Below are 27,287 nucleotides of genomic sequence, written 5' to 3' on the forward strand. Positions count from 1 at the left end.
AAGTGCCCCAGGAAAGCCTAGTTGGTCACGTATGAAATTAGATGATCACATTTCAGCCAGAAGCAGAACCTGCCTGTGAGATCCGAGGGGCCAAAGGAATATCCCAAACATCTACAAACTGATACATACAAAATGATGATGCTCAGGTGATAGGGCAGAAAGCTACCCAATTCCCACTGTCACCAGGTATTTCATGTATTATTTAACAGAACACATAATGGCACAACTTCCAAGTGAGAGAAACAGAAGATAGAATATATTCAAAACACATATTCCAGGTCAAGTTATGCCCTGTCTCTAGAGCTCAAAGTACCCCTTACTGGAGATTCAGAGAGTAGTCAACAATCAGCTTTGTTTATTCCATTATTTTTCAAAACCTTTTTAAAATTGCAATGGTATACACTGCTCAAAAATAGCTGGATAAACAGGCACAACCATTCCCTGTTTTCCTGCAGTGGTTTGTACATAAAGCACACTGAGTTTGCACAGTCCTATTTTCTCAGAAAATTTAATTTAGGATTAGTGAGTCATGCTGAAGTCCATCAATTAGTGTAGTGATTATCTGTCCTCTACCAATTATCATTTCAGTATCACAGTGTGATCAAACCACACACAAATCCAGAGTCTTTCATGCAAAAGTTATTCAGTGAGCTGGGAATATAGTCTATCCTGCCTCCCACCATCAACCAACCATTCACTCTGGAATCCCCAAAATAAAGTAGCTATGTCCTCACCTCTTCCCCATCTTTCATGTTTTCTTTCTTGTCCAGATCTTTCTTCAGCAGTTTCAGTAGATAATCAACCCGGGTCTGGAGCTGTTTTCCCTGAGGTTTCTTATCTGTCTCAACTGGTAGGATCTTTGATACAAAGAAAAAAAAAGAAAGAAAAAGAAACAACACCCACATGCACCTATCAGACCTCAACAGGAAGAGACAGGCATTAACAGCATTCCCTCCAGGTCAGCAAAGGGCTGGAGATGCTGCACTTTCTGGGGAAACTGGAAGGCTTAAGCATTTCTTCCAGGCCCAAAGAGATTCCACAGACTCTGCTTGTCTTCGCCATTAGGAAAGCTCCTAGCAGCTACAAGGATCCCTACTCTTGGGCTCTCGTTGAAGTGAAAGGACCCCATGGGAGCACTCTAGATGCTCAAGAATCTTTCTAATGATCATGGAAAAACTATAAAAGAACTTGTAAAATATTCTGGGAGCTTGCATTGCAAAATTGAGTTCACTCTGCATCTTGACACACCAGATTTGTTTGTGACAGCCTTGTCACAGCAAGCTGGTCTCCTCAGGTAGTCTGAGGCATTGCTACAGTAATGATACAGCCAGAGAATGTTTATTGGAAAACAAGGCTGCCACTTGGTGAACAGTTTCTCAACTTGCCATTTGGTGGCACGTCTCAGGCAATTGTTTCCATTGTAAACGGCCTTCTGGACCTCATGTTGGAAGGCTCTTAGCCACAGTTCAATCTTTTCTAAAAGCACTAGAGGGGATGTCATGGGAATGCAGTGTGCTGGCAGCAAAGCTGATTTTTAAAGAGCCCTGGTGTTCCCCAGCCCTCTGCTGAAAGTCCACTGTCCTTCCATTGTGCTGTCACAACAGCTGGTGGCTTATTTTTAACCGTGGATCACTTCAACATGGCCCCCATAAACAGTTCTTATGGGAACGGCTGAGGGATGGAGGAACTAAATGGAGGCTTTCCAGCTGGCTTTGCTGTCCTAGCCAAACATTCATGTAACTATACCCTCAGAGTTAATATAGACCAATCGTGACATAACAGCATCAGATCTGTGAAAAACTCTTTGCACACAGAGATTCAAACTCAAACCTTTGTGAGATGCTCAAGGAAACATCAAGTCATGATTATGCAATGCATCCTCTGTACTATGCACGTAACCACATATGTCAGTATTACCATTTTCCTCCTGCATCATTTCAGTATGGTTCATATGGCACCATTCAGAGAAAATTTACTGCCAATCAAACAACATAACTCTGCTTTCCATCAGCATGCAGCATTCCACAGAGGTCACTGTTTTCCTCGTTATTATTCATTATTATTTTTGGAGGGCTTACAAACACAAACATCTGGTTCAGGGACAAATCAAACATGTTCTCTATGAACACTGTCATGGACCCAATGCAAGCAACATGCAAAGCAACCTACCTTATCAGATAACTTCAATTCCGGATCTGTTTTAATTAGCTCCCAGTTTCCATAACCATGCTCGTAAATTCCCACTAACAAGCGAGAATCCTCCTCCACTCCCCAGTCTACATCAAAATGGGCAGCTTTGACACGGCACGTCAGGCGGTACCTGAAGGCATTTCAAACATGAGCTACTTTTAATGCTCCGGCGGGTAAAGCAAATCCACATATCTAGGCTAGTCCCTTTCCACCACAAAATCCAAATTCCCTGAGCCTCTTTCTGCATTGTCTGCTTAGCCATTCAAACTCACTTCTTCCTTTCCTCTGGGTCTGTGGGGATGGATTTATGCAGCATTTCAAACTCTTCTTCATGCTGGATGATGGATTTCACATTGACTTGGACACCAGAAATCTTGATAGTAGGACCTCTTCTTTTCCCAGGTCCTTTCCCTGTTCAACAACAAGTATGCCAACTTAGAGCACTCCTACAGAATAAATGGTCTCTGGGAAAAAGTCTGGAGGCAGAAAACACCACCTTGCCCATAATCTCTTATCTCTTTTTTAAATATAAACCTGTCTGCTAAGGTGGGTCCAAAAAGTGAATCAGCTTTCACTAAGTTGCTTAGTTCTGCAATCTGAACGTTCCTCGGATCCTTCTCGTTAAACTACATCTAAGTACACTGGAGCCGTTGCTTCAGGAGTTTTGTTCAGCTACAATAGGCAGACATGCAGCTGGAAATCCAGTGCAGACCTCTACATGTCCAAACCATGCTGCTTCCTAGAAACCTACAGAACAGTTGTATATAGAGTGGCTGACAACAGCAGCTTGGGGGATTGTTAATTGTGGACCCTGCTCTGCCATGGAGTACAGAGCACCAGTTTAACTCCCAGTCCCAGAAGCAGTTAGAATATATTCTGGTTGCCTTGTGGCATTAAATAAGCTGATAGCTTCATCCTCTCCCTGGAAAACTCATGTTTAGTAGACACTAATGCACCAAATCAGCACTCTCCAGTTTGAATAAAAGACCTGTGAGTTTCTCTCCGTTGGTGACAGCTGTGTGACAGAGACAAGGTAGTTTAAGTGTGTGCTTACTCTTCAGCTTTAAGTTGCCATGTTGCATGTCACCCCATTCAGCAAGGGAATGGTCTCATCAGCTCCAAGAAACATCCCCCAAAGCATTGCAACAGCAGCACACAAACCTCTTGCTTACCTTCACCTGGATTTTCTTTCAGTTGCTCCTCATATTCTTGCATTGCTGACACACAGCTGTTGTGGATGAGTTCCCCTAACCGTTTCAAATCAGCTACAGACTTATCCACCAGCTCAGCATCCCGGGCAATACACTCCAGCCTAGAAAAAGGGGGAAAAAATTTGAAAATTTTGTTCTTGATATACCACATCTCTGCCCAGACGCTCCCTGAGCAATCTTTTCACAGTTTTTAATAATCAATTTTGCACTGCTTTCTGCTGAACCACAGCTCTCCATTTCATTGCCTGCTGTGGGCAGAATTTACTCATGCCCAAACTCCCCAGGTACCTACTCTGCACAGATACAAGACAACGCTCAAGTGCAGAGTCTAAGACTGCAGGTAAAGAAAACCTGGGCCAACACAGACTCTTAATACGAAGCTTTTGCTCAGTGGACAGGCAGACACTGTGTCCCATCTCCTCTTACAACATTGCTGCATGGCTGCGCAATGCTTCTCAAAAAGCCCCAGCATTGCCTGTCACAGACCTGTGGGGATGTGTAGACCCCAGCTGCGCTGTTACTGCACTCAACCACCAGCCTGAGCCACGGACATGCAGGACACGTGTGAACATAAGCAGCCTGCCTGACTGGAATCGGGGCAGCAAACAAGACAGTTTTAGTTTGTTCTGTGGCCTAACAAGTGCAGTACAGTGCAGAGGTAGCACAACAGACCCAACTGTTTGGATTTCCTGCTGTTGAAGCAAAGGTGTGAACTGTTTGTCTTAGGAGCAACCGGCTCTCGCTCCGACTGCCCAGTGTTTGTTTATGCCTTTCAGTTCTGCGTTAACTCCATTTAGTAACAGTCAAAAGCTGACATCTGCTGTTCTTCTAGCTTGACTGGAACTAGTCATGCCAAAACTCATGCCCAAACCTTCTGTTTTCCAACAGAAGAGCACAACCAGCTGAGAAAACAAGGTCATTTCTCAGACTACCTAACAGAGGGATTGCAGCCTCAGCTTGAAGAACTTAGTAAAGACTACCACTTTCTAGGCCTGCCTAGGCACTACTTCTGTGTTCAGGGCAGAGGCCCTTTCACCGACTATACGATAGCAAACTTCTCAGGCTTTATGCTGTTTGAGGAGTTTGTGTGTACTGCAGCGCTCAGAAACACATCATCCCCCATGATAACCCTCTGGAGCCAGGATGGGACTTACCGTTCAAGAGGCAGTCCAAACTTCTTATAAGCCTTGATAAACCTAAGCAAAAAAAGAAACCAGAAACTAAAGCAACAGCTGTAAAAAAAAAAGTGGCTTCAGTATCACAAATACATTTGAACATATTAGTTACATCCTGCCCTGTGATCAACCTGGAATTACCCAGTGATATAGCTAACAATCACTCAGGACTGGAAAGCTTAATTCACTAACCCCCACAAAGAGTTTTGTGATCTCTGCTGGAGAAGAGCACAGTATTATTGTGAATTCTGGATGTTTGGCAGGTGAGAAAACAGAAGAGTTGTATTTTTAGTGTAAAAACATGAAAAAGTCTTGGCTCACACCATAATTAACTTCATTTTTCCAAGGAGAAAAGCAGTGCTAAATCAACGTCATTAGTAATTTTAACTCTCAAGCTGTCAGTGTGACAATCCATCACAGAACAGTCAAATATGGAGCAATCCATCAGAGGTTTGCATGCAAGGATTTATTTTGAAGTTGTATTTTTTATTGTGAAAATCACTGCTATGGCTAAAACACAGCTTTAGGGTAAGAATCAGATGCCTTTGCTGTGACTGAACAACACCTTACACTGGCAGTAGACCAAATTGCTTCAGCTATATATTATTTTTAAACAAATATTAATTCCCTTTTCCCCCCTCCCCCCATCTTGTGCTCTTTCAGCCTCCTTCTGTTAGCATACGACAACCTACACATTTGTTATAGTTTAGTGTAACATCTCCTTCCTTCTCTATGGTTTCAGGGCTGGGTATGGGGCAGCCACTACAGTGTGAGAAATCTGACAATCTCCTATTTAAAAATACATCAGCTCTAAGACGAAGAGAGACTCAAGGAAAATTCACAAAGCCCCCTTGGCTGAACCTCTGGGTAGAGCTGTAAGACAAAGACCTTTGGGAAAGGCTTAGGGATCAGAGGATATGAGAAAAAAAAATGCTGTGAAATCCAGCCTCTCAACTGACTCGAGGGACACAGTGCAGAAAAGGATATGTTACTACTCTGGTCAGCTGGACCACTTCTTCTCATGGGATTATATTGCCAGACAGAGCCTGCCTCCCACTGAACTTAAATCAACAGGACTACTGCCAGAAAAATATCAGAATATACATATATATACCCTCAGCCTCTCCAGCTCTGTATCTCATGACAGCTCAGCTCTCTCATGTGTGATACGGAATTAGATCAAACCACTCGGCCCAGTAAGGGTACTTACAATGAAGATTAAATTTAGGATGGAACCAGTCTCACTGCAACCTGACTAAAGACAATCCAGTTCACTTTGCACAGACCTGAATGTCAAGGTCATCAGCTGGCAGCAAAATTAATTATACAAATGTGCAGAAGAAACATTAACTCTCCCCCGTCTCTGTTTAGAAATGGTCTCAACAACACATGCAAGATTCACTGAGCAATTTACCAAGATAAAATGTTTTGCGAGAAAATGACCCCAGGCAGTTAACTCTGAACGTGAGAAGCTGTCCCAATGAACCAGCTTCACCAAAACCACCGTGTTTATAGCTGAACACCTCTTAGATTAACTTGGGGTTTTCTCCATCTGCATGGGAATTCTAAATTTGTTTTCTGAACAGTCTTCAGCACGCAGCACTCACCTCCTGATTTCAGCATCAGTAAATCCTTCCACAGTATCCTTCCTAACACTCCGCGGGCGTCCCCTGCGCTTCGGCCTCTTCTCGTCATCAGTATCGTCAGTCTCGCTTTCTGATCCAGATGATCTCTGAAGTCTTCTCTTAGTTTCTGCATCTGATTCGCTATCATTTGTCTGAGCCTGTATGTACCCAAAAGACAGCAGTAAGTAACGAGTGCTAGTCTGCCAACACTTCCCAGCCCTCCCGTGCACTGGTACTATTTGATGTTGAGACTCTGTAATTGGCATCTCTTCCTGAAGATGCAGAAGCCCACATCACCTACACCCAGGGAGGCTGGATACTCTTGCAGTTTCTGCCTAGCTAAGGCTTCAGCGTAGCTGGCCATCCTCCCTTTACAGCCTTTCAGCCAACAGGTTCACAATCATGTTTTGCTTTACTAAGGTATAAGACGCATCAAAACACACTGATTTTCCATGGTTTTGTTCCATATTTGCTTAAGCTCCTTGATTGCTGGGGTGTTTGAAAACCAGAAGGATACCTCAGAAGTGAATCTGTAGTGATCAGATACAAAATATCCTCCTTCTCTCTAGTTTTCACTTTAATATTTTTCCACAACTTATCACAAACAGGAAACTGCCCCTCGAAGTCTCATGTCCAGTAGTTTCCTTGCACATTCTGATTTCTGTTGGATTTAGGCAGATGATACTACTTTAAAAAATGAACTCGAGAAGAAACTCTCTCTTTTGCCTGCAAGAGCCAGGTTTAGGCAAAAACAGGCCAGGCAGTTACAGAGTGAAAGGAAAGAAATAGCCACAAGAGCATAAATTGCAGTAAAATCTGCCTTACGTAGTTGGATATTTTGCCCTGTGCTCACTACAGATTCCCTTGTCCAGCTTGTGCCCTTACACTGCATTACAGACCATGGGCCAATGCACGATGCCAGTAACAGACCGACATGCTACCTCTGTGCTTTCTTCTGAACCAATTTTGGAGGAGGGAAAGCAGGCCTCAGACAACAAGAATGCTTCCCTCAAATATTGCCTTTGCCAGCTCTCACCACCTGCCTCTCAGCACCTCGAGACAGGCTGTACCTTTTTAGTCGAGCTCCGGATCCTAGGCAGCATGTAGATCTCCTCCAATTCTTTCTGCCTTTCTTCCTCCTCCACCTTCTTCCTCTGCTCCTCCGGAATGATATCATCCCAGTCCTTCTGAGACCTCTCATCCAGCTCTGTCTCTTCCTCTTCCATGGTTGCAAAGTTTGCCACCTTTTATAAGCAAAAAGAACACTTTTAGAAATTTTCTCCCCTGGCAAGAATACCCCAGAGCTGTCAGCGACGCCTCAGCTTCTTCCCCACAGGAATTTTGCCAACATTTTCATAATTATTTTATAACTGAACTCCATGTCAATCCATTCCTGGTTCCTTGTCATGTCTTTGGGCTAACAGATCCTGAGGAAGTACGTGCAGTTTAAGAAGTACTGCCAAGCCTTTCTCAGTTGCTGTTTTTGTTTCCAAATTTGGTAAGGTCTGTATTTTATTCACAGCTTTCAAGACCACTTACAATCAAATATCCACCAAATAGACATAACTCCTCAAAAAGCTGCTTTGTGCAGACTGTCTCTTAGCTAGCCCAATTTGCCCTGTCCATCACCAACCATACCTATACGGCAAGACGCGGGGAACGCTCTGGACCACCACATTCCCACATCCCCTATGGACCAAAGCTCTGTACCTTGAACTGTGAAAGCAGTTCGTCAGTGGCGCTGGTGGACACCTCATTCTCTCGCGTTTCAGCCAGACGCAAAATCTCATCGATGTCCATCTCCTACCAGTCAGAAAGAAAGAATGATAAAGCTGGAGGGTGCCAAGTGCAGGAAGAAATAGGAGGTTTCAAGAAAGGTGTTGTAAACGTGAGAGCTAAATATGCGTTACACTGATATGAGCTGAGTAAAGGAGTGCAAATATCTGCAGGGTGTCACCACCAAGGCAGAGATGAACTATCTCAAGCAGGACAAGAGACTATAAATACAGGTGATGGGTTAGAAGAAAAGGAGTATCAAGGCTGAGCAGCAGGAAGAAATTTCCAGATCATGAGATGTATTAACTGTGGATTGTTTCCCTCAAGGGAAGCTCTATTACTTGGCCCATTAAGAGAGTTCATTCAAAGTGCTCAATACTGAACTGTCAAGCAACGCTGCAATCAGGCAGGAGACAGTGACCTATTCAACTTCAACTGTGCTGACTCCTGCATTTCGATGAGAACAACCCAAAAAAGGGATGCTGAAGTGGTGCTCAGAGGAGTCAAGGAGAAGAGCTTTCAACTGGCCATGCTCTAACTAATGAATCCTACAGATTCAAGGGACTCTCTTGGTGACATTTACTATTTAACCTGCAGCAAGAGGGCTCTTCAAAAACCTTGGTCCCTTAAGCCCACAGCTCTCTTCCTTCAGTTTCTTTGGGTGCACAGGTGCCCTATTCACTGACCTGCTCTCTCATACACAAGGCAAGCACAAAGAGAGAGTAAACACAGACAATCCCTGACACAGACCTGCTGAGGACTACAAACAGCCATGTTATTTCAATTTCAAAGTACCTGAGGCTCTGACTCTTCCCCTTCAAGCTCCTTGAATAGATCTTCAGCTCCAAACTTCAGAATAGCTGTCAGCTCCTCTTTGTTGAAAGGATTTGAGCTGCAAAAAGAAGGGATCATGAAAATGATGAGTTTGGACCTGTTAAGCCAGCTCTGCTACAGCACAAAGCCATTTCTTTCCTAATTAAAACAAGGAGTATGTTTTTTTTTATGTAGCACTAAAGGCGTTTTCACTCCATCTCTCATCTCTTTCCTGCTTGAGTACAGACTACTGTAAAGGCAGCAACCTCCATCTTTGAGCCAGATTAGTGGAAGCTCCCATCATTTTTCAGGGTTCTGCTCTGTACTCCAACAACTGAATAAATATTTTGGAGATATCAGAGGGATGATGTTGGCTTTGCTACACGTCATATCTGATGCTTCTGCCTTCTGCTACAGTCACTTACTTGGATCGCCCAGAGTTGTTGTCCAGAACAGTCCGGCCAGTGGTGTCCATACGCTGAATTACCAAATGATCCAGGACCATTTTCTTCTTGGCCCTCTCAATGATCTCCTCCTCTACTGTACCTTTTGTGACCAGCCGGTAAATATTCACCTAAAGGGTAAGAAAAGAACAAAGCTGTTTCCTGGACCTGAACATGCTTTGCTGACACAACAATGCATCACCAAGTTGTTTCCCAGGAGACTGGTCTCCTGACATGGTCTCTTCAGGCACAGATGTGTCTTTTTAGACTAAAAACAAGTACTTTTTTTCTTTTTTTTTTTTTTTTTTTTTTTTTTTTTTTTTTTTTTTTTTACATATATATATATCTCTCAGGGGGTCTGGTTAAAGATAGACTGGTTAACACTGAACTTGTAGTATGTGTAAGGATAGCATAAAAATCTTATGAAACAATCACTCTACATCCAAACCAGCACCACACTTTTCACAGATATAATAATAAAATCTCAATAAAGATGGTTGTTCTACTTTATTTTTTTCACGGTAAGAAAGAACTGTGATTGCTCTGGCTGGCTTCTCGGTTTGGAACCATCCCAGGACCAAAAGCCAACAAAACACCCTGGCATCTAGCAATTTTGGGCTCATTCTGCCTTTTGGCTTTTAAATGAATTCCCTTGAGCGGGGGGGGTACTCTCTGGAGTCAAGATTGGAGGTAAAAAAGACAACGTCTTCAGAAGCTCTGGTGAGGTAAGCCTTCACACTGGCTACGTTAAATGTACGTGCTGAAGATGTAAAGAAAAAGCCGTAGGTAACTCTTCTCACCTGCTTCTTTTGTCCAATTCGGTGAGCCCGGGCCTGAGCCTGAAGATCATTTTGGGGGTTCCAGTCCGAGTCAAAGATAACAACAGTATCAGCAGAGGCCAGATTAATACCCAGTCCTCCAGCTCGCGTTGACAGTAAGAAACAGAAGTCCTGGAAAAAAAAAACACAAAAATCAGCTTATAACTATGGACATAACAGTGGCCTCAAAGGTATGTAAGGAAATGGATGGAAGCTATGTTGTATGTGTATTTCTTCACAATGCAGAAAAAAGGAGTTTCTTCCCCCACTGTTTATTTAGGCAGGTCTCCTACCACTGGTCTTTAAGCCAAAGGACAAGGTGATTCAGTGCTGGCAGGCAGAAGCTGGTGACAGGGATGAAAGGTGTGCTATTCCCGGTGCACGTGGCTGTGGGCAGGGGAACACAAACAGGGCAAGGGCTCCTTGGAGTCGCTTCTGAAGGTCAGACCACACTGCCCACCACCTACAACTGGAGATAACCCATGCTCTTTTTGCTGTCTGAAGTCTGCTGAGGGTGAGACCTGCTTCAAACACAGGCTGTTGGAATCATGGCCCAAGGGAATGGGAGACGGCCAGGACTTCTGAGCCCTCGCAAGTGTCTCCAGGAGAGGAGAAAGGGCTGTTTCTATAGACAGTCTTGCATACCTGCCCTTTTCTCTGCCATCTGCACTGCTGTCTTTTTCACTTTGCTACCCTTCGTGCTGCCATGAAGCACCCAGCTATGTCTCCTCCTGTGTCAGCCAGGAATCCCCCTCACCCAGACATTTGGAGTGAGAATGGATTATTTATCATGACTGGGCTGACCATGGTGTAAAACAAGTGCCTTGCACCAGTCACTGTGAGTCAGCAAGTAAGCCCAAACAAGAGGCTTTCGATGCCCTCTCCTATTCATCCTCTAGTCTTTCCAAATCAGACTGCACTGCCTGACCACACTTAAAATTTCCCTTTTACCTCCGTCACTTCAGATACAAAAACAGCTTCAGGCCAGAAGAGTCTTTAAGCAACTGCCTTGTTCTCAAGGTTAAGGGGAGAGAATTTCTAAATTCTAATTCTTCTCAGGCTCTTTTGGGCCATTCTGCAGATCTGAATTTCAGGCCTGTCCTTTGGATGTGGGATATTTTAAATAAGCAATACAGACAGCTGCAAAACCCGCTACATCTGTGTCTTTAAAAGTATCTGGGGTCCTGTAAAAAGAAATGGACTGGACTAATCCCATTTTGGCAGTCACAGTCTGCAGCTCGGCCATAAACACCCACTGCTTGGGCATCCCACCCGGACCCCGCCGAGGCAGGCGCTGCCCGCGCGCAGGAAAGCCCCAGCTGCTGTACCTCAGAGCCGTCGGCGTTGAAGTGGTCCAGCGCCTGCTTTCGGATCTCCCCTTTGATTGAGCCGTCCAAGCGCTGGAAAAATCAACAATAATGATAGAAGAGAGAAGGTAAAGGAGCCCTGAGGAACTGTTGCACCCAACTTCTGGGAGCCCTACAGCCTCCTGCCCTGCCTCTAGCCTGGAATATTTAACCATTAAAAATAACCGCCAATTAAAAATAACTGCACTGCTTTAACCTGCTGCGCTGCGAGGGCGGGAGGGGAAGTATGTTTAGGCGACAGTCACAGTGGGTGACACTGCAGCTCTCATTACAGGCTCCCAGCCAGGGTCTCTTTATTTGCTATCCTCTCCTCAGGGTTTATCAACAGATCGAGGCCAAAGTAGGGGCCTGTTGAAGGAAGGGTTTTGCAAAGATAGGGCTGTATTGACTCAGGTCTTGTTTGCTGGAAATGTGGTCCTCAAAGCAACCTTCAGGCACTAGCACCAAGAAAAGAAACAGCAAGAAAGCTGGCAAGGCAGCCTAAGTCAGATGGAAACAAGCTGCACGCTACCCACTAGCCTCTACAACCACAGGAGATGCGGATATCAGCATGCTCTGAAGAGTGTTGGGGAGCCAACAAGGGGAAGCCAGTTCCAGTGCCGAGAGCTCTCTGCACAAACCAACCTGCTGTTAGAAGCAGAGATGTTTGCACCCGAAGGCTTTTACCATGCATGCAGTTAGCTACACAGCTCATAGGTAAAATGCGTTTCTATTATACAAATTAATACCCATCAATACACATTTAAATCCATTGTACACGATTCTCCCCTCCTTTAAACACTCACTTTATCAACAGCAGTACTCAAGCTGCTATAATACTTCATCTGTAACTCTAAAAGGATATTATCCCTACTTTACAGAAGGAAACATCTACAAAGAGAGAAGTACTGTGCCCAAGAGACAGCACCACATACAGAATGAGGGGGCCCATGTTTTCATCTGGTTTCTGCCTTCTATACATTCCCTTCCTTGAGTGCCACACTGAAATGAAGGAAATTCCTAATTCCCACCAGTGTATTTCAGTAAGTGCCACCTGCAATCCCAGCCATGAGCCTCTGGGAAACCAAGTGACTCCTGTTACCCAGGCTCCACTGCATTTTCTTGAACTAGCAAGTCAACCCATAGACAATGTTTTCCCCATTGACATTTCTCACCTGAAAAGGGTAGTGCTTGATAGTCAGGTATTCTGCCAAGATGTCCAGCATCCTCACCATCTGAGAGAAGATCAGCACTCTGTTGCCCCTCTCACGCAGCCTAGTCAGCAGTTTGTCCAAGAGAATTAGCTTTCCACTGCTCCTGATCAGAGACTGAAGAAGTAACAGTCATTCCAGCTGATGCTTTCCAACCTTACCCGCACACAGAAACCTTGCAGAGATCCAGTTCTTTCAGGATCATGCTTCTCCCATACCTCTCTAATCAAATCATCTGGATTTACACAGTGAAAGCCACAGGTAAAATAAATCATCCAAGACAGATCTTACACTGCATGCACCTCCCACTCTAGATGGCCGCAACACGCTGCCTGCAGTGGAAAGGGAGGGCAGGAGATTCAATGACTCAGCTGTGAGGACTATTTCCAATGGAAAGAAGCAGCAGAAGCTAAGCTTTGCCAGATCTTATTTTGGTGGGAGGAAGGAGAAAGCTGAAGAAAAAAGTGGTAACCAAAGGCACTGCCCACCTGGAGGGTCTCAAGGCCATTTTCCCTCTCGTTTTCCTCAGGAGGTTTGATAAGGTAACAGTGGTTGCAGCACTTTTTCAATTCCATCACAATGTTAAGGAAACCAGAGGTGCTGCCCCTTGTTCCCTTTGAAAGAGCCTTGTAGTTTCTTGTCAAAATCCACCTATATGCAGGAAATTAAAAAGCTCAAATCATTTCACAGTACAGAGCGGGCATGCTGGAGCCTGAGAGAAGAACACCTTCAGGAACTTCTTGTTCAGGCATCAATCTCACCCACCACCTTTATTTCCCTTCATCTATTCTATATGAAATGGCTTTCTCCTCCTTACTAGGAACAACCCTGATCTTACTTTTCCTCTTGATACTAGTACTTTCCAACATTAATTGGCACCAATATTTTGTGGGGAACTTTACTCTCCCAGTGAAGATAGGGCCCCTATCCTGCAGGGCTGGCCAGCGAGAAAGTATCACTCTTAAAAAGTAAGCCCAGTGGCCTGGAGATGGGCAACGTGAGAGAAAGATGCCACATAACCTTAAATTACCACTGGGAAGCCCCTGATACTACAGGACATGGCTGTCACACTGCATTTAGAAGGACAGAGGATACTGAATTGCATTCACAAGGCACATAGAAAGATGTGCCCATTTCTACTGGCACTGCCATCCACTTAGTAAACAACTCACTTGTAATACTGCTTCTGCAAGGCAGACATTTCCACGCGGAGAATCTGCTCCACTTTGGCTGGCAAAGATTTCTCCACATCCTTCTTCACTCTGCGTAGGAGAAATGGCTCCAGGACTTTGTGAAGGCTCTGGTAACCATTCTCTCTACCTTTCCCGTGGTCCTCTTCAAAATCCTCCCAGAACTCAAACCTAGCAACAGAAATGAGGAGCGGAGAGGGATCAGAGTATCTCTGGGTTAGCACATTACACAGGATCTGATAGATCAGCTCACACCATACAACAAGGTAACAAATCATCAATTTCTGTGAGATAAAATAGGGGATAAAAAGTTCCTTCTACTCTGGGTAATCAAACACACTTGTGGCAAAGCAGAAATTCCTTGGGTTTAGGTACTTTCCGAGTATCTTATCTTTGAGCTCCACTGCTCCGCACTAAGTCCTAAGACTGAAAATTCCAGGTTATTCAGCAACCTGTTGTGCTGTCTCCAGCCAGTGTTTGTATAGCAGTAGTTTCTGAATTTTCCACAGACCCTTCCCTAAGCAAGGTTCTGACAACTAGATTTTGTTTTATACTGCTCTGAAGGTTCCTTCATTTTGGAAGGGCTCTGAACGCTCCTTCATTTTGGAGTGTCTGTTTTTTCTAACAGCCCCTTTGAAATGTGAAAATCTGCTTTTCTCCTCTACTCATTAGATGTTCAATATTTCCTTCCTTCTTTTCATGATCCAGTAACAACAAAAAAAAGAACTGGAGGAGGATTTTATTTTTATTATTTTTTTCCCCAGTCAAGCATCATTTTGGTGAGTCTTGGGGCATGCTTATTTTAGTCTTAGCAATGGGTATGGTCCATTTTGTTTTAAAGAAAATATTTGTTTTAATGTCAACACACAATCAGCTAGACAGTGCTATCCTCAAGCAATACTCCCAGAGACTGCCATAAAACAGCTGGTGAGGACTGCTGAACCGCAGCGTACTGGAAACCTCAGAAATGACTGAGATGATTGCTTGAAACAGAAGTTTAGCTCTTTCGAGATGGCTCTAAAACAGCAGACAGATTTGAAAGACATGTATCAGGTTTCTCCATTCAATTTGCTGTCAGAAACGCAGCTTGTATTAGTCACTTAACCTCTGTTTTTTCCCATCACTGTGTGTTTCCCCCCTACACTGCTCTAACTCCATTGAGCTTAATTCAGGGATTTCTGCCCTTCTGAACTGCCTCAGATCTATTTGATGGACAAGAATGGACACACACAGATATTTTCTGAAGGACTCGAAAGGACACTTACTTCTCTGGCATGATGAAGTGCAGCAGGGACCAAAGTTCCTTGAGGGAATTTTGAAGTGGGGTACCTGTGATCAGCAGCCTGTGGTTGGACTTGAAATCAATCAAAGTTTTGTACAGCAAAGAGTCATCATTTTTCAGCCGATGGGCTTCATCCACGCCTAGAAAGGCCCAGTTAATACTTCCCAAAACAGCCTGAAAGAAAAGGAAGAAATAACACAGGTCCCAAGAAGACACTGGGTCAGATGAGCATCACCACACTGCATATGCTCCCTTTTTATGGCCAGAAAGGACTGCAAGGTGCAAGTTCCAGGGTGTCCTGCTCCAACCTCAATGCTGGACCAACCAAAGAAGCTGGACTGCAAGAGCTTCTTGCTAACAAATGTTTGGGACCACGATGCCCACAACAGTTTGTTTCCCCCTAAAGAAAAGGTGAAAATTACCATGCTGTATAATGCTCAACATATCTGAATGGCCTTTCAGCAAGAACACCAATTTTAAGCCACCATTTCTTTCTCCAGAAAGTACAGTCCTCCTCTAGCCGCTGAGTCTGCTCTCTCTCCATGCCTGCAGGGTCCTGCTATGTGCATTAACTCCACCAGAGTGGTGGGAGCAGCAGCACTAGCCCAGCAGATGAACAAGTCTGAAAAGCTAAGAATCACAGCTCCCAGGTTCCCTTTTTCTTCTAAGCTCTCTGTTTTCACCCAGGACTCAGTGATGCACTGTCAAGGTGATGAGCACCTCTAACCAGACAGACTTCTCCTATCCAAGTGTAAAAAAACCAGATTCACTCTCTTCACCCTGTGGCCAGCAGTTCAGTGCTTGTTCTCTTCACTAGCCCAAACTAAATGAGGCAAAATCCAGCTACTGTCCTGCCTTCTGTCTTGTAAGTACATAAAGTAACACAACTGTCATGGTACAATAGTGAAAACACTACAAGGGGTGTCCTGCATTCCCTCAACACCACTGCCAAGCAAAAGTAAATAGGAGCTATACATTCTCCAATGGCACAAAGGAAACACAGTTAAAACCCATCAGTTGGAGGCTGGCTTCCCTCTTTGCAAGCCAGACTTCCAGAGGAGTCTAAATAAAACACCTTTGACCATTACCTACCTTATCCTTGAGAAGGATCTCATACGTTGTGATAAGTGCATTGAATTTCAACCTTTTAGACTGAGAGTGGATCCACTCATATTCACGTATCTGAGAGAGGAAACAAGCGTTAACTTCAACTAATGCTGTTCCAGGGAAAGAGTTAACTATCATTATTTCAGTAAAGCTGTAGCTAGAGACTCCAACCAAGATCAAACTATTGTTCAGTGTGCTACATGATGAAACCAGTGTGCCCAAGGAGCAGCTCCCTTCAGTGCCTACATGGGTCAACTGCCCTTACACAAGAAAATAAGTTCAAACAACTTGTTCTAGTGACATTACTCATCGTTTATCAGAAGAATGCATCATCTCAGTACCGACATCATCAGAATCACAACATTTGTGGACCTCATTGTTCAAGCAAGCAGAACAAAGAAATGAGTCAAACACTTCTTCTGCACTGCTGCAATCTTCCCTGCAGCCCAGCGCAGTAGTGGATTTCCAGACTCCACGAGGAAAGCCAGTACTCCTGTGCTGCCTCTAAGGGGCAAGCTAAAGCAGAGAAGACTCTGCAGTAGTGAGTTAAATCCAAGCGCTCAGTTATACCATCTCGGTCTGCCCCCAGTGCTATCAGTTGGCCTCTCCAGAAGACAGTACATTACATATACTGTCTATCAGACAGAAGCTGATGCTTTGCACCCAACTGCTCTACCAAACCCCATACACTTTGCTTCTTCATCACGCACCATGTTCCTGCTCATAAGGTCTCCAATGTAAACAACGACATTTATCTCGGGTGCCCACACTTCAAACTCTCTCTGCCATGAGGTCAGAGTCGACAAGGGCACCACCACCAGGAAAGGGCCATACAGCTGATGCTGATGGAAGAGGTATGACAGGAAGGATATTGTCTGAATAGTCTTCCCCAGGCCCATTTCATCAGCCAGGATCACGCTGTTGTTCCTGAGAAGGAAGAAAAAAACTGTAAATCCTGCTTGCGTACAAGTTTGCACCACTACTGATTTAGTGTGCATGAGCAGCAATCAATGACAAAGACATAAAGGGAACAATGCAAAAAAACTCATCCAAATACTGCTGAGCGGATCCTAGCAGCATCCAGACTGTATCTGGCAAAATAGCTTTTAAAAAGAAACAGACTATAAACACTCCAAACACGTAACCAAAGGCAAAGGGAGCAGAGTGTCACTGGCCTAGTTTAGAAGGACATTTCTCAAAGACTTCAAGGATCGTGTAGCATGTTGAGACAGAAACAGGCCTTTTTGTTCAGGTAGGGCAGTGCAACATCAGGGCTGATACATCCTAGGCCTATACAACAGCCTACTGCAAAATGTAACCAGATCAAGGCAGGGGAAATGTTTTTTGTTTTCATGCAGGATTTAAGTTCATGCTTTGGACAGTTCCTGTTTACCATATCTGTAACACAGCTGCACCTGGTAACATTCAAAATCTTTCAAGCTGCAGAATCAGGCCAGGTAAAGACCTCACTGGAGAACAAGAGGGCCAGACCTTACTGGGACAAAAGTAGGAGACACAAAGCACGAATGTGGCCTGTTCATGCTGCTGACCAGAGCATCACATAGCATCCATACATACTTGCACCATGAATGAGCGAGCCAGTTGAGGCCTTCCAGCTGGTAATCTCGCAGCTCCAGGTTCTCACCACCAATATAAGAAGGCTGTTTCTTCAAGGCAACAAACCTAGGTCTCTGCTTCAACACCTGAAAAAGATGAGTCCGTAAGCCCGTTCAAGACAATAACAAGGTAAGACTGAAAACGCAATGAAAAAAACATGCATATCTGTTTATCAATCAATATCCATTCACATTTTTCTGCTCAATGCTAGTGTCTGCATTTTAGACAACCACTCAGCAGTGCTCCAGTCCACCCTCATCGGCAACAGCCGATAGCAGGCATGTTTTGTCTGCTTGCCCTCAGCTCTGACGATCAGGGCTGTGAGCCCTCCTAAGAGCGCTGTACGTAACCCACATTAGATAGAACGGCTCTCGCTTTCTTTTTGTCCATGGTTTTTCTCCTATTTTCTCCATCCCCCTCCTGCACTGTATCAGCATCTTGGAGGTTTCTTCTTTTCTTATGCTGAGTTTTTTATTCAGCTAGAAATAAAACTTCGTATTTCTCCAGCACCTCCTGCTGAGGACCATGAAGCACTCAAAGGATTAAGCCCCCCACTCCCCAAGGGAACATAATGTTCTCATTGTATACAGTGCAAATAAAACCAAAGGGGTTCACATCTCTACCTAAAGCACTGTACAATAACAGTGGTGTAAAAGGACGAGAAAAGACATTCTCTGAAATTCATCCTTGAAAAAATTTCACGTTCCCACTATCTGTACGATCACTACCCAGTCTGAAGAAACCCAGAAACAGGAGAGAAACGAGCAAACCTTGCAGTCTCGGGTTGGAATAGTTTTGGAGTTGTTACGATTGTTGAAGCTGTCGATGCAGTGCTGAAATTTCTTGCTTATCAGAGCCTCATCTTCCCAGCTGCATTCTGCATAGGGCAGCCCCATCCACTTACAGAGGTATTCAGGGTCATTTGAGGATATTTTGCGACTGTTTGCTGCAAAGCATGCAAAAAAGCCCAACCCTGAGCAACTGTGGTTCCATGGCTGAACCGCACGCATGGTTCACCAGGACAGTTTGTACCACCTGTACGACCACAAGACAGGTCTCAACCAATGGGAAAAGTTCAGAGGGGTCAAAAAAAGGCTCCTTTACCTGGGAACTCAGAATGTCCTGTGGCAGACTTGTTGGTCTTCACAGCTGTATTTAGAGACAGGAGGGAAGAAAGGGTTTAGCACGCTGGCAGCCAGCAGGGGGAGCAGAGCAGAGCAGTCTGTCATCTCCACGCACCGCATACATTTTTTGATAAAAATATTATGGAAATGGGTTAAACAATTAAACAAGCCTAATTCCCAAAGCAACTAGATGTTAACACCTCTGACCAACATTACTGGTGTGCTTACTAAGTCCCACTTTTATTTTTAATACGAAATCATGAATTCTAACTCCTGAGCAGCCCTGCAGCCTAATCATATCCTTAACCACAACATCACGGAAAGTGGTCGTCCAGCAGCCAGGTCTATACTGCTATCACATCAGTCCTTTGGATGGAGGATGTAAGAACTTTAGCAGCAGCTCTAAGTTCAATGTTGCTTTATATGCGCTATCCCATACTGCAGGTGGGATCACCAAGGAAGGTGAAGGTAAGTGACTGACTAATAATGCTTGCAGATGCAAATACGTAAACCCAGATTTCTAGTGTTTAATCCCTAAATTTCACATGTAACAATATGTGACACCAGTTTCATTCCCCAGGGGTACTGGGGGACAAGGAAGAAGTAGTCATATACCCATTCTGCTGTTCTCAAAAATTAAAATTATCAAATTTTACTTTTCCCCTTTGGAAGAGTGTTCTGTTCACTTACCAATTACTCTCTCCACTATTTGATACTGTTTGTTCAACTCTGAAGCTAGCTCTTGCTGGCAATTGAAATATTCCACATCTTCAGGTGATACCTTGGCCAGCCTTGATGCAAAAGAAAAAAAAATAAACCAAAACAAAAAAAAAGCAGATATAATTCTGTAATGCCATACAATGCTCACTGAGACCACATATTCAAATTCTACTTTGCTATACAGTTCTGCGAGTCAGTCAAGTCTCTGGAGCAGTCTACCGCTTATCTGACATATTTCTTCAAGCTTCTATAAATTCTTCCCATTACTCGGAAGCAAACGTCAGATGTTCATATTCTCTCCCTGTTAGATGGCTCTTTATTCTGCTGCAAGAATCAGTTTCAAAATCAGAATCAAGTGATCAGGGATAGAAGCTGCTACTCTAAATTCATCAGTTGGGAAACACACTGTATCTCCCTTTACAGTTCTTGGGGAAGTCAAAAATAAACTGAAAAAAAATCACATGTAGAATAGCCCATAATTCCTTTCAGCAAGGCTGCTTTGATGCAGCCTGCAAAACAAAATTTAACAGCCTGCCCTGCAATGAGCCCCGTTTTCCAACACAGCTGCCTAGTCCAGCATGCAAGGTTTCACTGCTGCCTGAGAGCCTTCATGCCACCTCCTGGGCAAGGTGCATCTATGCATCGTTTCCTTGTTGTCAGCTACCCCAATTCTTAAGCCTGGAAACTGGCAATATTCTGGATTTCTGCTTCTTCTCTGTCTTTCAGCAATATCATGGCCACAGACATTATTCTTACAAGGGGGATGTTCATCAGCAGACAAAGATACAGGTCTTGTGCACTGAAAACAGTTGTCTTGGATGAAATATAGTGTGCAAGAAGAAATCAAAGGTTTCAGTCCTGACTATGTAAAGCTCTGGCTAAAAGATTCTCCCAAGGCCAAATCGCTGGCTGAAGTGAGGCATACCATTGCTTGATCTCCTCCTCTTTTTTCTTGAAGTTTTCTAGTTTTTTCAGGCCCTTCACCTTCTGCTGCTGCAGGGACTCTTCACTTTCCCACGTACTATGGATGTATGACCAGCCTTTCCATTTGATCAGGTACTGAACTTCTCCCTCATCCTTTTCAGGGTCAAAGTCAGCACTTGGGTTGCCATTGGCTTCAGTTGCATACACTGTGGTGGAAGCACCAGTGGCTGCAAAAGAAATCAGGCTGCAGTTGATACCTTTGTTAACAAGCACTGGACATGAACTGCATTAGAGAAGGGTTATTTTCCAATATATCCTTTGTGGTAGCACAAAGGACATCCTACAGATTCTTCGACTCTGAGACAGGCAAACAAAAGTTTTCCATACAACAGAATCTTTTAAAATCTATCGTAAATGCCTTTTCTTTAAATATCACTCAGAGGTCTCTTGAAAATGTTTGAGACCATTCAGTTTTACAATAACACTTTTGTAAGAGTATGAGAACAAAACATCCACTTTATTTCCATCACTGCTTTGTCAATGGAGCTATGAATACTGACTCTACTGGAAAATCTATTTCATCTTTCAAAGAGAAGAAAAGCAAGAGCTCACAGAACGAATGCAGCTTTAAAATGCACGCATTCTAAAAGAAAGTTGCCAAGCACATAAATTTGATGTTTAAGATTTTCAATGCTAGATTTTACAAAAGCTTCTAGAAAACATAAATAAGAGGCAAACAGGAAAGAATGAAGAGCACTGAAATAACATCGGGCCTCACTGGAGGATTCCAAGTTGCAAAAGCATTGCACCAGCTCAAGAGAAACAGAGCGCATAACTGAAATGAGAAATAAAGGCTTTTTCCAGAACTACACACCTCCTTTCTTTCCAAGCCTGATGTCCAAGACTTTTTCAATAGTTTCACTGTTGTCCTGCTGTTCATCAGCTCCTTCTCCAGTCATCTCTATCAGGTCATCAGAATCGGTCTCAAAATCATCATCTTCTTTGTAACTGAGCAAGATCAAAACCAAACTGATAAAAAGCTCTTGACTTCTCCTAGCCCAGAAATACACAGAATAGCATAGGATGGAGCACTTATCCTAGGGTGCAGTGCATGTTCAGCACATGAATTTCTTAAGTTCGCCATTCAGTCTTGGTCCCCAAGCCACACAGACAGCTTCACCATATTAGACTAATACTTCATATACCACCTCTGAAAACAGCTAACACCAGATGCTTCACAAGGAGGTGGAAAAATCCCTGCAGCAGAAGCAATTTAAGACCATCAACAAAAAAGTCTCTTTTGTCCAGTGAAAGATTATTTTATATTTAACAGTGAAGGTTGCAGAGCACTGAAAGACTGCATAGGTGCCTACACTGCCCAAGGAACTGTGTATCACCTATGATGAACACGCAGCCACAAAAAACCATCCTTTAAGTGGCTCTGTGCAAGTCCCTTATTAGGTGACTGCCAAAATATGGGAATGTATATTAGCAAATGGATAATGCTTTACTTCTACCATGTCTCAATACCCTGTCGCAAGGCATCACTTATTAGCTGCTCTCAGATGTTCTTTCCAGTTTGGCACAACTGCTCTTTCTCATTCATTTCAGTCTGAAAGTTCACAATCCTTAACTCCAATTTAGAGTACTTCAGAAACACTAAGTAGATCTCCTCACACTTCCCTTAAGAGACTGGCAAATACTCCCTGCCCTACAGATCACAAAACAAGGTACAGAGAAGTCAGACGTTTGTAGCATGAAAAAAAAAAAAAAAAAAAAAAAAAAAAAAAAAAAAAAACACACATCTCAGCCCGTGGGTATTTACAGGATTGAGGAGGGTCTCCCTTTGGGGTCACATGGAGCATCAGTGATTTCAGCAATGAATTCAGCGAGTGCCCTCTTCCCCAGTCTGCCAGGGCTCATCAGCATGCAACCCCAAACTTCTTGATACCTGACATTTTTGGCTGCTCTGCGTCGAGTTTGTCTCTTAGGAGTTTCATCATCTTCATCATCGTCGTCGTCTTCAGATGAGTCTTGTTTCTTTCTCTTCTTCCCACGCTGGGGTTTGTGAGGCTTTTTAACACTGGTTTTGGCCACTGTTCTAAAATAAGTATTAACAAAAAGCTATTATGGAGCATATTTTACATAATGGCACATTTTAGCAAGTCTTCAAGAAAGCATGAACCTCAAGCATTAGGTTCGTAGAGATTTAGTTTCCTCTAACTACCACGGAAACCACTACATCACTCACTGGAGCATGAAACGAGTAAATGAGAGAGCAAGCAAGGTCCACTGACTCAAAATCAAGAGTAAGGTCAAAGAAAAGGCTAATTTATAGGCAAATAGAGATTGCCTTTCCACCCCAACACAGCTAGAAAAGTTATAAACAGTAGAAGACAGATTGACCCAACCACTCCCTACCTCCTTTGGACAGGTCTTCTTGCTTTAACTTTCTTCGGTTCAGGCTCACTCTCTGCGCTTGTACCTTGCTCCCCTCCATCTTCATCCTCTTCTTCACCAGAGACCTCTCTTTTCCACTTATTTCTATGGTCAGAAATAGGCAGTCATACTTCAGAAATAGGTCTACGGTCAGAAATAAGCAATCATACTTCAACACAAATGCTTGGCTAAGTACATATGCAAGCTAAATTAATGCTAGCAGGCCATAAATATGGGAAAAAGTTAAACACTGTAGTCTACTTGTTCAGGGTAACATATTAGGGATTTTATGTTGTGATTCTCTGCTTTTAGGAGTGTGTCTCCATCACCTAGGTTTTAGTTATCATAGCTGCATTATTTCCTGACTGCGGTTCTTAAAAGGAGTATGTGGCACAGCTGTACTTCTTGCTACAAGATGGGCGAGTGCTCTGATTTATTTATTTTTCATTTTCACTTACGTATTTCTGAGGTGAGCTGGGAAAATCTTAAGGGTGGTTTCTATGTAAACAGACAAAATTTCTGGAAGGTGCTAAGCTTTCACTTGAGCAGGACAAGCCATAACACGCACACTTATATGATTACCTTCTAACACTGAAAACAGAGCAGGAAGCCTCATGCCATTTAACTTTACGCAATTAAGTTTCAAGGTTTGAAGCCAAATCATCAATGGAAGGAAGCATGTTCCCTGTGGGCAACTCAGAGCAAAGTTTAGCCCCTAAGGGTCCTTTGAAGGAGCCTTTCCTCCCTCCAAGTATGGGGGAACCCAGTGACTATTCCCTTTGCCTACAAGGAGTCAGTACTACCATAACCCTCACTGCCCTTTACCTTCCTTGTTTTGCACTAGCACATGAGACTGAATGAAAAATCAAATGACAAGAAACAGGTGTAAAATGCAGCAAAATGTGATGGTAAGTGAACACACTTATAGCAAATAAACATCTAAAATAACCTTTATGGGGAGTCTTTTATTTTATCAGAGAGCTAGATAGAAAAAGATAATAATTTGTCATTCTAGTCTCCATTAACCAAAAAAGGTGGGTGGAGAGGAGAACTGGGGATTAAGTTATTTTAAGCATCTCTGAAGGAAGATAAATAACCTGATGGGGAAATGGAAGACTGACAACAAAAATCTAACTTGTCTGGATTCCCCATCACAAGCAGAGTGGAAAATAATAAGCAATAAAAAGGTTGGGAAATTATATCCATCTGTAGATCTACACTTCAGTTTTAATCATCCAAAATATTGTTACTGAAAACACTAATTTATTTTACAAGCTTTCCATGTTGTCAATGTCCCTCAGACAACGGAAAACTACTTTTCTGCAAAACAAAGTGAAACACAAGCGACGCCACTCAAAACCCTCTCCCTAGAAACTTACGTTTTTTTCATTTGTTTCTGACCTCTTCTTTTGGGGCTCTCATTTTCAGATTCGCTACTTGCCTTTAATTGAAAAGACAAAAAACAAAACAAAAAAACAAAAACAAAAAACAAAGTCAGGTTGTAGGCATTGCTCTGCATTGTCTCCTGAAGGAAGCTGCTGCAACGCACGCACGCGGTCCGAGCTCAGGAGCAGCCCGGCGGCTCTTTCCCTTGCAACGCTGGAACAACGCTTTGGTGCGACCAAGCCACGAGAGCGGCCAGCGAGCGGTCGCAGGGCTAACGCGACTGCTTTCTCAGCGTGAGCGAAGGTAACTCAGAAAGGCTGAAAAGCTCTTGTACAACATCTGTACTGGAGTCACTGAGCTCAGCTACGGCCTGTGCATCTCAGTACCAACCTCCCACAGCAGGCAGGTGCCACCGCAGTGGTGGCGCCGGCCAGGCAGGCATTGTGCCCTCTCTCCAGTGCATGCAGGACCCCAGGGATTACAAAACCACAGGGTGAATTTGAGCCATCAAACCTTGCACACACAGGTCCTGGAGCTCTGCTGCTCCTAACTCACCCTGCGAGGTGAGGCGAGTGTAACTTCTGCGTTACCCTTGGAATAAGGCAGAGTGACTTTGTGCTTTTTGGATACTCAGTACTTTCACACGTTCTGGAACTACTGTAAGGCTAAGGCTCAGCTATGTTACAAGGCTGTTAACAGAAAGTGCAGGGGCAGAATGTGTTTTCACAAATACCTATACTTGCTATTTCAATAGGATACCTGCAATATTTGTTTTACTTTCTTTTTTTAAAGCTTAGTTGCTGAGGTTGCAGAAGGTCTAGCTTCTGCAGTCACACACATGCGTTATCATCTGTTTTCATTAGAGAAACTTCTCATAAGGAAGGAAATTTTCATAAAAAGACACTCTTTTTACAAGAGTGTCCTCACTTTCCTGTTTTCTCCCTCCCTCCCACCCCAGCAAAAATAACTGAAGAATTCACTTAGAATTGTGTTCTGCTGTTTTCACTCCTGTTAATCCTCCAGTCTCCATAATGTACCCCTGGCTAAATATATCTAGAGATACTTGAACTACTTGCTGTAGCATTTTAAATGTAGGTGTTATTAACTCCTAGAGGCTAAGATAACTAAAAAGTCTTGCAGACAACCCATTTTTAAATGAAAACTAGTCAGTCATGGAAACAGGTTATCAGAGAAACATTCCTACGTGAACAGACGACTTCTCCTCACATACTTGCCATAGAAAACACCAATCAGCAGGGAGAAAGCCAAAGAAGCCAATATGAGATTTCTAAAATAGTATTATAATGATAGAAATAGCCTCAAAACCTGCTTGCTCTATGCATCTTGCTCATTAGAAATCTGCTTAATGTGACTTCTTCCTGCAGTATTGAGAAAGCCACCAAAAGCGACCCCAGCTTTAGCTCTGAGACTGTGTTCATCATTTGCACACTGGTACTTCAGTTTGCGCTTCCCGCACATCCACCTATCTTCTTCGAAACATGTACCAAAACTTACAACCCAGAGTTGCTAATACAAGATTTAAATGAAATGGTGCTTGGTTAATGAGAAAAGCCAAGGTACTGGAGAGACAGCCCCTACACTTCTGTTTTTTTCCTGTATCCTCTCTTTCCATTTCCCAATTTCCCTTTCATCAGTGGAAATTCCCTTCTTGCTTCTGTGTTTCCATTAAAATAAACTGAAGTACTGGATGCCACGTTAGACCAAAGCCTTTGCTCAATCTCACTGTGTTCTGGAGCGAGATTTACACGTGGCACAATAGCACCTTTTGTACTATAGCTTACTGTGAGCCTGTGTTCATGTACCTATTTTTCTGTACTCTTAGACTAAACATCCAGGAAGCAAACAACTGGCTAACAATTGAGAGTCCCACCTTGACATCGCAAGAGAAGCCTCCCATAGATTTCAGTTTTAAATAACAACATCTAACAATCTTCAATTTTCTTTTCATCTTTTGATCTCTTATCCACTTTCTGTAGCATGCTGCTTTACCACTCAAATTTTGGAATATTTTTCAATACACATTTACTTTTTGCTGCCTTTTGGCAAATCATGAGTAACAAGAGATGGATTTTTCTTCTGCTCTGCGTTAGAGAAGATCAGATTTGGAGAAAACTAAATATGACCTTTGGCTCTTCCTGAAACTCTAACATCACCTCTTTGCCAAAATCCCACTTTTGGTGGTTCTAGTTCCTGACTCACGTTATTCTTCTTGCTCAGTCACTGTTTCTGCATAGCTGATGTTCATCTTTTAGTGTCTAATAATCCTTTGCTCACTCTTTCTGCCTTGAAAAAATTAACTTGTGATTCCAGCTCAGCTGCTTTCAGTTGTGTTTTTCAAGGACGCCATTGTCTCTTTTGGCCGCATGTCAAGCCCAGCTCTATCTCCTCTGACACAGCCAGTCCCCAGCCTGAGTCATCTGCCTGCCTTGTGCTCCCACATCCTCCTGCCTGGATGCCGGGAATTGCTGCAGCTGTGGCGTTGCGCACAGGAGCCCGGTGACTCAGCCTCCATCCTCGCCTACCACGCGCTCGCTTCTCCTCGCTGACTCCTTCTGGCATCCTGACTTCAGGCTGCCAGGCTCCAGCCCAGGGTGTAAAGCTGCTTCCTACCATTTTACACATAAATAATAATTAAAAAAAAAGGGGGGGGGACATAAACATATTTTAGCAACCTCTTAATTCAGCTTAAGTCCATATTTGAGCTCCAGGCTGAGACTTGCTCAAATCAGCCCCAGGGTGGTATTTGCACCTCCACCCTGGACTCTACACAGCATAGAGCTTGTGCTTTTAACACCCTTGTATCAGTATAAACCCACAAGCTCTGGCTGGTCTCGAGTTCCTCAGTTAAGGAAGTAAAGATGGTAACTAG

At 43.6% G+C, this 27,287-nt stretch overlaps 1 protein-coding gene across 7 annotated transcripts in view; it reads right to left on the reverse strand.

Moving 5' to 3' along the window:
- CHD2 (chromodomain helicase DNA binding protein 2) overlaps nucleotides 1–27,287 on the reverse strand; it is a 61,677-nt gene that overhangs the window by 11,587 nt on the left and 22,803 nt on the right. For 4 of the 7 annotated variants that reach the window (XM_062584127.1, XM_062584129.1, XM_062584132.1 and 1 more), the window contains 27 exons: nucleotides 24,391–24,452; nucleotides 22,994–23,116; nucleotides 22,524–22,673; nucleotides 21,447–21,580; nucleotides 20,574–20,799; nucleotides 19,619–19,719; nucleotides 18,909–18,953; nucleotides 18,575–18,750; nucleotides 17,766–17,890; nucleotides 16,898–17,114; nucleotides 16,173–16,262; nucleotides 15,064–15,254; nucleotides 13,781–13,969; nucleotides 13,097–13,259; nucleotides 12,573–12,725; nucleotides 11,380–11,451; nucleotides 10,034–10,183; nucleotides 9,216–9,364; nucleotides 8,773–8,869; nucleotides 7,912–8,004; nucleotides 7,272–7,445; nucleotides 6,184–6,359; nucleotides 4,556–4,597; nucleotides 3,363–3,502; nucleotides 2,463–2,601; nucleotides 2,170–2,320; nucleotides 735–857 (listed from right to left, as the gene is read on the reverse strand). In XM_062584127.1, the coding sequence (XP_062440111.1) occupies nucleotides 735–857; nucleotides 2,170–2,320; nucleotides 2,463–2,601; nucleotides 3,363–3,502; nucleotides 4,556–4,597; nucleotides 6,184–6,359; nucleotides 7,272–7,445; nucleotides 7,912–8,004; nucleotides 8,773–8,869; nucleotides 9,216–9,364; nucleotides 10,034–10,183; nucleotides 11,380–11,451; nucleotides 12,573–12,725; nucleotides 13,097–13,259; nucleotides 13,781–13,969; nucleotides 15,064–15,254; nucleotides 16,173–16,262; nucleotides 16,898–17,114; nucleotides 17,766–17,890; nucleotides 18,575–18,750; nucleotides 18,909–18,953; nucleotides 19,619–19,719; nucleotides 20,574–20,799; nucleotides 21,447–21,580; nucleotides 22,524–22,673; nucleotides 22,994–23,116; nucleotides 24,391–24,452 (3,651 nt within the window). Of the gene's footprint in view, nucleotides 1–734; nucleotides 858–2,169; nucleotides 2,321–2,462; nucleotides 2,602–3,362; nucleotides 3,503–4,555; nucleotides 4,598–6,183; nucleotides 6,360–7,271; nucleotides 7,446–7,911; nucleotides 8,005–8,772; nucleotides 8,870–9,215; nucleotides 9,365–10,033; nucleotides 10,184–11,379; nucleotides 11,452–12,572; nucleotides 12,726–12,752; nucleotides 12,941–13,096; nucleotides 13,260–13,780; nucleotides 13,970–15,063; nucleotides 15,255–16,172; nucleotides 16,263–16,897; nucleotides 17,115–17,765; nucleotides 17,891–18,574; nucleotides 18,751–18,908; nucleotides 18,954–19,618; nucleotides 19,720–20,573; nucleotides 20,800–21,446; nucleotides 21,581–22,523; nucleotides 22,674–22,993; nucleotides 23,117–24,390; nucleotides 24,453–27,287 lie in introns of those variants that run through there. The other 3 variants (XM_062584130.1, XM_062584134.1, XM_062584133.1) reach the window with 3 other exon arrangements.

The sequence above is a fragment of the Rhea pennata genome, chromosome 10 (genome assembly GCF_028389875.1).
Source record: "Rhea pennata isolate bPtePen1 chromosome 10, bPtePen1.pri, whole genome shotgun sequence".
Taxonomy (NCBI): domain Eukaryota; kingdom Metazoa; phylum Chordata; class Aves; order Rheiformes; family Rheidae; genus Rhea; species Rhea pennata.